The sequence below is a fragment of the Oryza sativa genome, chromosome 11 (genome assembly GCF_034140825.1).
Source record: "Oryza sativa Japonica Group chromosome 11, ASM3414082v1".
In the NCBI taxonomy this organism is placed as follows: Eukaryota; Viridiplantae; Streptophyta; class Magnoliopsida; order Poales; family Poaceae; genus Oryza; species Oryza sativa.
This window is the reverse complement of record NC_089045.1, coordinates 1,271,201-1,284,480: the sequence shown is the minus strand read 5'-3', so window position 1 is coordinate 1,284,480 and position 13,280 is coordinate 1,271,201. Positions and strand designations below refer to the sequence as shown.

The 13,280-nt window shown below is 38.4% G+C and overlaps 1 protein-coding gene across 1 annotated transcript; it reads right to left on the bottom strand.

The window, feature by feature from the left end:
- Positions 1 to 4,043: 4,043 nt before the first annotated feature.
- Positions 4,044 to 6,210, bottom strand: LOC4349648 (NAC transcription factor 29). Its single transcript, XM_015759607.3, has 3 exons — positions 5,719 to 6,210; positions 5,284 to 5,591; positions 4,044 to 5,040 (listed from the first exon to the last, which is right to left on the bottom strand). The coding sequence occupies exons 1-3, from the start codon at positions 5,888 to 5,890 to the stop codon at positions 4,345 to 4,347; spliced, it is 1,176 nt and encodes a 391-aa protein (XP_015615093.1). The 5' UTR covers positions 5,891 to 6,210; the 3' UTR covers positions 4,044 to 4,344.
- Between the last annotated feature and the right edge of the window lie 7,070 nt (positions 6,211 to 13,280).

Below are 13,280 nucleotides of genomic sequence, written 5' to 3'. Positions count from 1 at the left end.
TAGTAATAACTATTTTTTTAGGTTTCGTAATATAAGACGTGCATACGTACGTACATGATCGACATGATTAACTTGCACATCTCACTTCTCTAAATTCGTATTTTTAAATTCTACACCCTTAAGAACTCTAATTTTATTAGATGCATCAGTGCATGCATTGTCGTGTGATTAGTATTTTTTTAATTTTTATAAATTAAGTGAGAAGGCTTTTTTTTAATTTTTATGTTAGAGGTTTGTATCTTATATTTTATTTTAGAACGTAGGGAGTACTAAGTTAATTAACTGCATGTACTACTGCTTAATTACTGTATTTCTTGGTAATTTCTTGGTAATTGCTCTCATCTCTCGATCTCTCTTTGACAAAGTAAAGCCTAATTAACATAGTACTAATTAAATTTAGCGCGCTGAGTCAGATCCTACTATGTATATACGCCTACGAAGGGTCGTCAGCGATCAATTCATCCATGCTGGGTGCTGTATGCATGCCCGCTGTTTCTAACCTGGCCCTGTTGTTGCAAATGTCGGTGCGCATGCAGTGAGTACTCCCTCCGTCCCAAAAAAGGTAAACCCTAGCTATATATTTGGACATGATGCATGTCTCCAGATACATAGCCAGGGTTTGTCTTTTTCTGAGACGGAGGGAGTAGTTGAGTACAATCTATCTTTCTGCTTAATATAAGTCTCATCTCTCAACTGCGTGTATTAAGTGCATTTAGTTAGTAGTTAGGCCCAACAAGCTAGCTAAGGTAAGTTCTATATTATCGTTAGTTTAACAGTTGGACGAAGCATGCATGCATATGCGGCAGCAACATATATTTGACTGATACGTCTTAATTAATTGCTAGAGCAACGTCGGTGTATATATATAACTAGCTGGGTGGCCCACGCAATTGCGCGGCTAGCACCCAAACAAAATCATATACTGTATTTTTTAGTATGATTTTACTTAAAATTTATAAATAGCTATCTCGTTGTCTTAAAACTTTAAAAGACCAAAGCTTATCATCCCCGTGTTTCTAATTATATAGTTTTTTAAAGTCAAACCAGTTGCTACCCCTTACTTCTGCCATCTCCTTCTTTATTTGCTTGCTCGATCTACCACTATTTCTATTTATTCTCCATGGAACCTTTAAAAATTGGATCTTATAGTTTTTAGAATTTATTGTCTTGTTGGGCTTCTTTTTATAATTTCTAGAAGTCTCGTCAAATGTTGTCATTCCAAAATCTATTTCTAACCCAACAATTTATTTTGAAATAAAACTATTTTTCCATCTGCCCTATCCCCCAACAATCATAATCATTTTCTTCACCCTACCATAACCTTTCTTCAATCATTCCTACTTTTTTCTAATACTTGTGCTTACCTAAGAAAATGTTTATATTCTGATACGGAGAAAAGTTTAATTTAAAATGATCGATACCCAACTCTGATCAGGAGTCAAGACTGGCATTGAATCCAAAGTACGTACAGCTAGCTTTTTTTTCTAATAATAGAATATAATATCCTGACCTTTTCTCAAAAAGAGATATAACCAATTATTGCAAAGTAGTACTCTAGAAAAGAGTGTAGATCAAATAAAAAATAGAACACACTAAACCAAAAAGGAAGAAATAACCAAGCCAAAATAAGAAGAACACAATTATTCAAGCCTATTTGTAAATTAGTGAAAAATTAGAAGTCACTAATCAATTTCAAAAGTTAAGTATTTGTTGCTAGCATTAATTAATTTCAGATGAGAAAAAAAACCACATTACTGTACTCCAATAACATTTCAGGATAATTTGGTTAGCATTCAGTATGCAGGAATTTTAGTTGTCCCGAATAATGTGCAGCGAGCCAGTGACCTATTCAATCCATTTATTACTTCTCAATGTACAAAGAGTATGGATAAAGATGCTTGATCCGAAAACTAACTTAATTAACAGTTTTGACAATTTTTTTTTTGCGGGGAACAGTTTTGACACTTGAAAAGAGTTACAACTAAGCTTGCTAGTACTACTTTGGAGAATTTAAATGTATATGGAATATTTGACATAGTAGACTCTATATATTTTCTCTGAACTGGACAGCTGGCTCTTCTGAGATCTAACACGTCACCAGCTGCAAGATATGGCCTTGGATACATGCAAGAAAAGTATTCCATGCCCAGCTGTACTACACTAGTTAATGAAGAATCCCATGCAATTTTTCTTCTTTTCTTGAAAAAAACATATACACATGGATCTGTCTGTATTGTCTAACAAAGCTAAATATAATAATATATATTTCCATATTAAATTTATTTTTAGCTATTAAAAAATAAGTTCATTTCTAAAGTAATTATTGCATTGGAGTTTGTAAAATTAGAGAATAATTATGTTGAGAGTAGATAAGCGAGGAATAATTATATTGAGATTTGATATAGTATGGATATTCTAGACTTAGTTTTTTTTATGTGTAAGATGGAGGTAATAATACATAACTGCAGTATCTGTCAGCAAACAGGTGGAGTAACATCTTATACCGAGACATTGAGAAAAATGGATAATTCTGAAACGTGGTTAAGTAATTTCTGGCCCAGCCCAAGAGTTTACCTGTCAGCTGACTGCGACTCGAAGTTAAGAAAGTCTGAGCGTTGGGCTGTTTGGCCCACATAGCTCTCCGGCCCAGTTTGCTCTCCCAAGCCAGTTCACAATCCCCCGTTAACCTGGTTAATTACGCTAATCAACCAACCAATTATTAATGGCTAGTGGTAGTGGCATAATTACTGTTAGTTAAGTTACTTCTAGAAAGGGAATCAACCGTACGTCCATGTCATGGATAAACTTGTGACGTTGGTGCAACACGAAGATCCTAGTAAGCCCGGCCCCTCTCATTTTTCAATTAGCTTTTCGTAAGCATGCATGCTTACAGATAATCTATCATATGCATGCTTAAGGCATCATGACTTTGCCACCCTGATTTTGGACGCACATACCCTTCCTTCTTATCTACTCTCATCTGATCGTCATCACCTTTTAGGCACTACTGCATGAATTGTTATCCTATCCTAATCCTTCACCTAAACTAGTGCACAAGCACCAATTATAAGCAGCCTCTCTAACATGCATGTGTGAGCGTGACTTAATCATCATGCTTTAGCTAGCTGTTTCTTGGTGATTGCTTACTAATTAATCCAATCTATGGGAGAGATTGAAGGTTGTTGCTAGCTAGCTAGAGCCGTAGAGGTAGACCAGGACACACGATGAATTGTTAGGGTCAGAAGAATAAACAAATCGCTGTCTCCAATAGGGAGACGTGGTTAAGCAAGTGGAGAGAATCAACTTAGTTTAATTTGGGCTTATCTAGTGGGAAGATGTCATGCTATTTGCACGCTTGATCAACCACTCCGTTGAGCAACGTGCTCTGCCGCCGTCTTTCCGTTGTCCTTGAACGACATAAACAATGCTGTTTTGATTGTTTAATTAGGTCGCTGATGACGCGTGTTAATTAAGTAGGCGCCATTGCGTTTTCGGATATTGGTCTAGCAATCTGAAGCACAGTTCTTCCTCAGTACTGAATTGTGGACAAGACGACCATTAATTTGTCATTTTGGTTGGAGTCGTAGAGATTAGTTGATGAAGCAGCTGGTTTGTCCTGAAGTATTTGACAAATTGAGCAAGAATTTAGTCAGTATTGTTGTTTGAAAGTACAATTGATCAGCGTACTATATGTACAAGTGGTGTTATGCAAGCTACTCCTAGCTGCAGGGCACTCGTTTGGCGCCGATGATCAGAGCCATCTCAATCTACTCGAAAGGAATCTTGAGCAGGCAAAGGTATATTCCGACCTCAACTGTAAAGTTTATCTAATCCTTTCAAAATGGATAAGGATTGAAACTTTGAAGATGCAAATGCTAGCTAGCCCACCAACTAGTCCTTTGCATAGTACAAGACCAATTATATATCAGCACATTCAGACAAGAACAAATTGTTTAATTTGTAAGGTCCAATGAATCAACGACAAAGTAGCATGTTTCTTTCGTGTGCTTGATACCAGAATAATTAAGAAACATGCATAAAGATTATCATATAAATTGGCTTGAGTACTAGCTTGCACGATATTACCATTTATAATTTACATTCTTGTACATGAAAATGAAAACAAAAAAAAACTCACAAATTAATGCCATAGGAAGAAATCTGAATCTTTCCTTGCATCGGTTACATCAAGAATTCCGTCTGTTTGTCTATCTGCCCATGCAACTCCTCAAAATAAATCACAAATGGAACAATCAGTATCTTCCTCTCTGAATCTGTAGTTTCATTCGTTGAAATTAATTCACCTCTCTTCAGATCGATCGGTAAACGGGATCTAGACGCCTACTACTGCATCTGCAGATGATTGTTCAGAGGAAATGGATGGCTCAGCAGATTGCCGTTCTGAAACTGAAAGCCAGTCGCAGTCTCTGAAAGCTGCTGGTTGCAGTAACCTCCTCCAAAACCACTACCCCTCGAATCACTTGGCAGCAGCTGCGGTTTCTTGACAACGGCATGCACAAAGTCATTGCTGCTGCTGCCATCATCAAAGGAAGTTGCACTACACGCCATCATTCTCTTCCTCCTCAGGCCATTAACATTATAATTGTTAACGTAACCATCGTGATGATCTAGGCGTGACTCGAAGGCGTGTGGCATGCTGCTGTTGCTGTTAATGTTATAGTTTAGTGTTTGGTAATTTGGATGAGGTGTTGTGTATATTAGGGGGCTGGGAGGAGCAGGAGGCTCAGCGATGGCGTCGGATGAGCCGTCGAGGAGAAACTGCGAGAGCGCGGCGCAGTCGATGGTGTTGAGGAGATCGGTGAGGGAGCATGACTTGCTCATGCTCATCGCCGTCATGGGCTGGAAATCTGACTGTTGGTTGTTCATGTCAGCTGGAGCTGGAGGTTGTTCAGAGGAGTTGTTGTCATGGATGTCTTCAAGCTGTTCGACGGTTGATTCCTCGGGTTCTTGGTCGTGTTGGTCAGAGGAATTGAAGTCGTTGCTCTTCTTGTGGATTCTGCACAGCACCCAGTCGTCCAGCTGATGGACAATCACAAATGCAGTAAACAATAATTAGAAGCGTGCAAACTTTAACCCTTTTCTAAAAAATAAAATATATACCAAGAATAAAACAAGCTCAATCAACATCAACTCATTTGACTTTGTACTGAGTTAACTAAGAGCAACATGCACGTTGCTCCTTCTTTATGCCAAACAACAAGTAGCTTTCAAACAAGACGTACGACGAAGAGAAAACTAAATTAGTTAAGTAATTAATCTCACCCTCATGGTCATGGATGACGCTCTACGCTGCTTTGTGGTGGTGGTGCTGTTAGCTGATGTGCCGGTGAGACGGTACTCGTGCATGATCCAGTCGGTCTTGACGCCCTTGGGAGGCTTGCCCTTGTAGAAGACGAGGGCCTTCTTGACGCCGATGTTGTCGCTGGTCGGAGTGGAGAGGATGGACTTGTCGGTGCCGGTGGCCTTCCAGTACCCCGAGCCGGCGGCGCGGTTGGGGCGAGCGCCGTTGGGGTACTTGCGGTCCCTCGGGCTGAAGAAGTACCATTCGTTCTCGCCGAACAAAGCCTTACCTGCAACATCCCATATCCATTTTCAAAGCCCAAAGTTAAATTTGGTCAGTTTGAAGGCATTAATTTGATCGAGTTTAATTGATACATGGATAGTATATATATGTATGGTGATTAGTTAGTTAGTTACCAGGAAGGTCCCATGGGTTGCACTTGTAGATGTTGACCTCGGCGATGATTGGCACGGGGCACTTGACGGAGGCGGCCTGGTTCATGAGGTAGTGAACGATGAGCTCCTCGTCGGTGGGGTGGAAGCGGAAGCCTGGTGGAAGGGCAGGCATGGCGCCGCCGCTGCTCGGCATGCTCAGCTCCTTCAATCGGCTCGCCTAGCTAGATTTTTTTTCTTTTTTTTAAAAAAACAAACAAACAGAATAACAGATGGTGTTTGGTCAGCGTGAGCTGAAGGAAGAAGATGACGACCTGGCTAGCTTAGATTAGGTAGGAGGAAAACTGGCACTAGTGAAGGAAGGAAGCTAATAAGCTAAGGAAGAGGAAGGATTGAAATTTTTGAGATGGAGGGGGTAGGGCTCTCTTTTATAGACGCCATGGGCTTGGCTCATCTTCTTGCTGTTCGGGAGAAAGAGAGGTGGGTGGTGGGTGCATGGATGGATTACTACAATGCAATTGATTAACGAGAGCTAACTAGGGGCACAATAGACAATTAACTAGTTATTAGTAGGTGGCGTGATGTGAGTACCAAAGACTGGACCACATTTGACACTTTAACCATGTGAGATTAAATAACTTGAAATTTCAGCGTGCAAGCGATTTAGTCGTAAGTTCAGTTTGACATAGGTTTGTACTTGCTACCTCCTTTGATCGTTGCATTTTTTGTCATCGGATTACTATTTATTTGCAAAGTTTCACTATTTATCTTTTTTCAAAAAAGAAAAATATAGAAGATATCACATTATAAAAGTAGGTTAACCGTGATATTGTTCATAGTACTCTCTATGGCTTCATAATTCTTGATGTTATTAAAGTTAGTAGCAAATAATTCAAAAAGTCAATTCTAACTCTTATATAAAATTTAATTAGTGGCAAAGAATTCATAAGTAAATGCAAATGAAGGTAATAAGATGAGAGCCACACAAATATATATTTCAATCGTCTACTATCTTCATTCTAAAATAAATTTATTATATATATATATATATATTCAAAGTAAATTTATTATATTATTAAAACAGCTTTGAAAGGAGTCACCACGTTCGTTGTGGAGACTAGAAATTCCCACATTAATCGGAGAAAAAGAAAAGGAGAGTACAAGTAGAAATACAATTCAAAATTTGCTGAAATTCGGAATTTAAAATAAGCAATATTGAAAGAAGAATCCATATAAGAACCCAATACGAGATTAACCAAAATTCGAAATAAAAATAAAATAAAAACCGAAATTAGAAAATAAAAGGAGAGTCCAAATAGGAGTACAATTTTAAAATAACTTAAATTCGGAATTAAAAATAAGGGATATTGAGAGAAGAGTCCATATAAGAACCCAATACGAGATTAGTTAATATTCGGAATAAAAATAAAAACAAAATCTGAAATTAGAAAAAAGAAAAGAGAGATTAGTTAATATTCAGAATAAAAATAAAAATAAAATCTGAAATTAGCAAAAAGAAAAGAAGAATTTAAGTAGGAATACAATTTAAAATTCAGAATAAAAAATAAGATAATATCCAAAATTAAATTAAAAGAGAGTTAAAGTAGGAATAGAATTTTGAAAAAACTGAAATTAAAAAATAAAATATATTAAAAGAACACTATACGGTATTAATTAAAATTTGAAACAAAAAAATTTTGATATTAGAAAAGAAATAAATATTTCAATTAGTAATACAATTTATAAATAACTAAAATTGGTGATAAAAATAAAGACTATTGAAAGAAAAGACCATTTAAAACACATGACGAGATAAATTAAATAACATGCCTATAAAAGAGTAGAGTATGGTGGATATATAAAAACTGTTCATAAAACATCAAATAGAATTCAAATGACGATTAAAAGGAGGGACAACAGGTAGGCCGTGAAGTAAACGGGTAAGGCGGTTGCAGGGACTTCTAGAAAGTAAAAAAAAAACCCCATTGATAATCATATTCGATTTTTAAAATCTCAATGACAATAAAAAGGAGAAGCAGCGGGAGGGGTGTATAGGATTATAGTTGCAGAGCCGCCGATGGTTGGCGGGACTTCTAGAAAATAAAAATGAATTACAACGATAGTTATGTTCGATTTTTAGAATCCCAATGACAATAAAGAGTAGGCGGCGGATGGGCCGTAGAGGAGTATAGTGGCATCGTTTGATGGGGCTTCTACAAATTATAAAAAATAAAACCCAACAAGCCAATAAACTCTAAAAACTATAAGGTCCAATTTTTAAAGGTTCGGAACTTCTAATTTTTTTAAAAAAACAATGATAATCATGTTCGATTTTAAAATCTCAATGATAATAAATAAGGAAGCTAGGGAGGCAGCGAGCGAGTCATAGAGGAGTACAATGGCAAAGCCGCTGATAGTTTGGCGGGACTTCTAGAAAGTAAAAAATGAACCTGAACGATAATTATGTTCGTTTTTTAAAAATCCCAATGACAGTAAAGAGAAAAGATAGTGGACAGGCCATAAAGGAGTATAATGGCAGCGTTTGACGGGACTTCTAGAAATTATAAAAAGAAGCCCAACAAGACAATAAATTCTAAAAACTATAAGATCTAATTTTTAAAGGTTCCAAGGAGAATGAATAGAAATAGTGGTAGACCGAGCAAGCAAATAAAGGAGATGGCAGAAGTAAGGGGTAACAACTGGTTTGACTTTAAAAAACTATATAATTAGAAACACGGGGAAGATATGCTTTGGTCCTTCAAAGTATTAAGACAACGAGATAGCTATTTATAAATTTTAAGTAAAATCATACTAAAAAATATACAGTATATGATTTTGTTTGGGTGCTAGCCGCGCAATTGCGTGGGCCACCCAGCTAGTTTATTATAAGACGAAGATAAGATGCCATGAGGAGAGGATATTGTCAAACCATTAACCATGGCATGATATACTAAAACAAATATTACTCCACGTACGTAGTAGTACCACCCAAGGACAATTGGTAATGCAAGAAGCTAATGACCTGTCCTTGGCGCATGCATATATACACAGTAATTATAATTGTACCTACGTGGCTCCACGTCAGCTAGCTACCAGTGGGCTGGGGGGACGAACAACGTACGTGTGGTGTGGATAAACTCATGCATATGGAAGCAAAACAAATGGATCGATCGGCTTTAATTTGTTCTTCACATACTGTACTAAAGTCGATGACGACACATGCATCCAGTAGTACATGGATTTATGTTGAGCCGTCCAGGTGTCAACTGCGCATTGCCGCCAATGATATGTGCACCGATATGATGGTTCCGTCTTGGCGGCTTGTGCGCGTGGCACGCTTTCGACTCTTTCTTCTTTTGTTAGGCCGACCGGTGGGCCCCACCTACCTCGTGGAAACCACCTGCATCGTCACTCCATTGGCTCTACCCTCGCTTACACTGACGACAATTTGGTTGACGATTAATTAAAGGGTTAATTGAATCCATGCTACTTCAATTTTGCCGATTCATTAAATCTATGCCATTGTCGTCACGTTTGATATTATCATACAGACCTAAATATCTCTAGACATGAGATCCACATGTCAGTCATATCTTCTTTCTCCATCCTCCCATTTTTTCTCTTCTCTACCGGACGACACAACGCCTCTCTCTGCATCTCGTCCTCCTTATCTCGATCTCCCCACACCCCGTCCGCTAGAGACCAAGGCCTCGGCCTCTCTCTCCATTTCGTCCTCCTCCTCCCGATCTCATCGCGCTCCACTCACTTGCTAGAGACCAAGGCCTCAGCCTCGGCCTCAACCTTCAGGACCCGGGAAAATCAGATCTGGAGGATGAAAGGCGGAAGCATGCTGGCCGTCGGAGCTTTGGTGCCCCTTGCAACAAGAATCAGGATGACGGTGTTGATCAGGGAGCCACGAGCAAGGAGAAGGGCGGAGCTCCGGTGCCTCTTGAGACAAGTAACAGGATGGCCGACTAGGGAGCGATGAGCAAGGAGAAGTGCACTGGGGAGGGGGGATGGTAGTGGTGGTGGATTGTCATGGCCAAAGCTCCTTCGTGCGGTTTGCGGCACCTGGCGCACCAAATAAATTTACTATTTGCCATCTTTTCAAAATGCACATGCCCAACTCTCCCAAATGTTCACTTGATTTGCCACCCGGTCCCATATGTCAGCCTCCTTCCACGTTTGGACAAATGAGATGTGGGATCGGGTGATGAAGGAGGCTGACATGTGAGACCGGGTGGAAAATGAGAATGAAAATTATGGAGAGTGGCATTTGGGCTTGTGCATTTTGTGAGGATGGCAAATAGTAAATTCTCCCCCTGACGCGCCGATGCCAAGCAACAGGACGACGGTGTCGCCCAGGCGACACATCGTCTAGGCCTAAAAGGAACATCGTCTTGGCGACGAGTGCGATGACGGCTTCCATAACGAATGTTACCGCCGGCTGCATCCATGCCGGCCTGCTCGTGTCCTCCACTCACTGTTGCGCTCTCTTGCCGGTTGAGGAATGGGGATGGGACAGTGTGGTAGAGAAGATGATAGAAATCATGAAGGAGTGACATGGTTTAAATTTTATAAAATTCCAGTAACACTCAACCAATATTTCGAATTGTAATAGCACTTTTTTGAATTAGCAAAATTGTAATGGCATGGATCAAATTAACCCTTAATTAAAGCGCATGCATGCATCATATCATGATGTGTAGTACTCCATCCGATCCAAAATAACTCTATCTAGGATAGAATGTGATATATCCTAGAATAACAAATTTGGAGAAGTGTTGTCGAGATTTGTTATCCTATACGTTGTATTTTATCCAAGATTTAGTTATTTTTTTTCGGATGTAGGGTGTACTCTCTTCATAAGGTACCCTGCACCAAAGCCAAAACAAACAAATGAAGCACGCCTTGTCTTTGGTGTGTTTAGTTCACGCTAAAATTAGAAGTTTGGTTAAAATTGGAACGATGTGATGGAAAAATTGAAAGTTTGTATGTATAGGAAAATTTTGTTGTGATGTAAAAGTTGAAAGTTTAAAGAAAAATTTTGGAAATAAACTCGGCCTAAGACGACTACGAATGCTCCAAATTGACAAGATCATGATCGATGGACCGATATGGATGATCATGTTGTGCACATGCATGCAGCAAATTAATGCGGCATGTGCCATGGATATATAGAGCATAGACCAGCCGCCTGAAAAATGCACGTGAGTAACGTTGATAAAGTATGTCCCACGCGGCCGGAGCTAACTAGCTAGATGAGGTACACGTACGCGCGATGGACAACTTCAATACCAATACTGGTACTCCACTTAATTTGCAATTTTTTATATATATGCAAATAAGTTTATTTTTCATTCATCTAATACATACCGATATATTTTTGAAGAAACTCAAGTTTAAAACATATCGATCAATTAGGACTTAGGAGACAGAAAGTACAGCGTGTGGCTGCTCAAATGGACAGGTCATAAATCTAAATCTAACGGCCAGAAAGGAGTCAAAGAATTCGGCCCACGTGTGAGTGTGTACATTGCTGGCTGACGGCCCAAGTGACGAAATGTGTGAAAGGGACACACTCCTACATACGTACGTCGTAGTACCAAATTAATTAATAATGCATCTAATAATTTTACCGAGTGAATACTACTCCTACGTACCAGTATAATTCTTCCTTGTTTCATATTCACCACTGATGGTTATGTTCTACTAGTACAATTGACATTCTACCACTGGTGGCTGCCGATATATAAAAAAACAGGTTAGCGAGTTGGGATGAAAAAGGTTCGAAAATTTTTCTACTCTAGATGTTCACATTTGTACTTAGTATTGAGGTGGTTAGTTAAATGGACGTTTTTTTTTCAGTCAGGTGTTTTAGATCATTTTTCTTTTGCCTAATCGCTATTTTTTTTTGTTTTGTTACTACTTATAGTTACCAATTAAATAATTGTTGATTATTGTAGTTCTATCGGAGAGTGTAGTATACAATTATTTGTATTATTACCAATTGATGACAATCGATGAAAAGGTTCTATGTGCAGATTGGAATATTTGGAAGCATCGAAATGGCTATATTAATTTTTGATAATGTTGCACCCTCAGTTTTCTCTTGGATGACATTCTTTAAGAATGACTTATCCCTTCTTGTTTTTCGTTTAAGTTTAGATTAAATATCAGCGTTTATCTCCTGGATAAGTTAGTTGTAGTACCTCTTATTTTAACCTCCTTTTTATAATATATTTACTATGGGGGCTTCCTCATATATAGTGCTTTCCTAAAAAAAAGATGATAGATTTATTATTTTAAAAAAACAATAAGCTACATCTCTTTGTTGATTTGAGAAGGCCAGTTAGAATTGTTTTCATATTCCGATAAACATTGTTACCGTATTCGCTCTATTTTAGTATTCAATAATATTCGATTTTAAACCGTGGTTTTCAATTGTGAGAAGAAATGAAAACAAAAATGGTGGAGCTAGTTTTCTCTCTGTTTTTCGAGCTGTTTTCATTGCTACCAGTGATTATATATAAACTTAATTAATTTACTTACAAAATAATTACTAGTCGCAGGCACATCTGGGGACATATGACGTGCAAGGGCTCTAGGCGTCAAAGGGCTGGTACCTTTCTTCGTTGCCCGTGCGGATGGAACGGATTATCTACTACTGGAGTACTTGACTAAAACAAACATCAGATCCATATAGCTTTATATAGTTGGCCTTATTACACGTCACGATCTTGACACCCAGTTCAACAATCCTCTACTCATTTCTACCAAGAAATTCTAGCTTGTGATAAGTACCTATACCAATCCAGTTTGCATGCGTCCATTAGACTCTCCTGCAGTCAAAAGTTGTTCGTTCATATAGATCGATAGGGGCTATGTCAACTGTATATTATATACTAGTATATCATTAGCAAAAGTCGTACACAAAGCAAGTAAAGTCATAGGCCTTTTTTTGTCAGGCGCTATACAAATTAATTGAAATTAATGTTGAAGGGTCTTAAAATGTAACTGTACCGCATTCAGATGTGCACGCATATCCGTCCATGCATGCAAATATATCTATATTGACATCTTCGAATCGCACGTATAATAAGTTATTTATGATATCCATGCACGTACCTATTAATCATGTGACTCATTTTTGCACAAAATTACTACGATTCAAAAGTACTACATGGGTGCAAAGCGGTCGGTTTAACAAGAAACCTCTTTCTTATTAAAAAAAAAGAAAAACCTCTTTCTCAACCTACTAGACCAACTTAAATTTCTAGGCCTACTAAGCCCACTTAGATTCGTTATCCTATCAACTTATTGGGCCATTCTTTTCAGGATAGTTATTGGGCCTTAACGTTGGGCTTACCTTTTGTTATTGGCATTGCACAACATAGGGCTACCGGCCTCTTCTCTCTGTCGCCCCCAAGGACACGCCGTGTTTCGTCTTGTTCGATCGATCCATCATTCATATAGTATGCGTGCAATGCAAAGCTCTCCCATCGATATATCATGGATGCCTCTCTTTAGATGTTAGGATCTTGACGTGTTTATGCGCATAAATATGTATGTATATACTTATGATC

What these genes read in the sequence shown, in the direction of transcription:
- LOC4349648 (XM_015759607.3), bottom strand. Translation starts at nt 5,890, where the DNA reads ATGCCGAGCAGCGGCGGCGCCATGCCTGCCCTTCCACCAGGCTTCCGC. An exon ending in CAACCCATGGGACCTTCCTG is followed by an intron (nt 5,592 to 5,718) that starts GTAACTAACTAA and finishes GGGATGTTGCAG; the next exon opens with GTAAGGCTTTGTTCGGCGAG. An exon ending in CGTCATCCATGACCATGAGG is followed by an intron (nt 5,041 to 5,283) that starts GTGAGATTAATT and finishes ATTGTCCATCAG; the next exon opens with CTGGACGACTGGGTGCTGTG.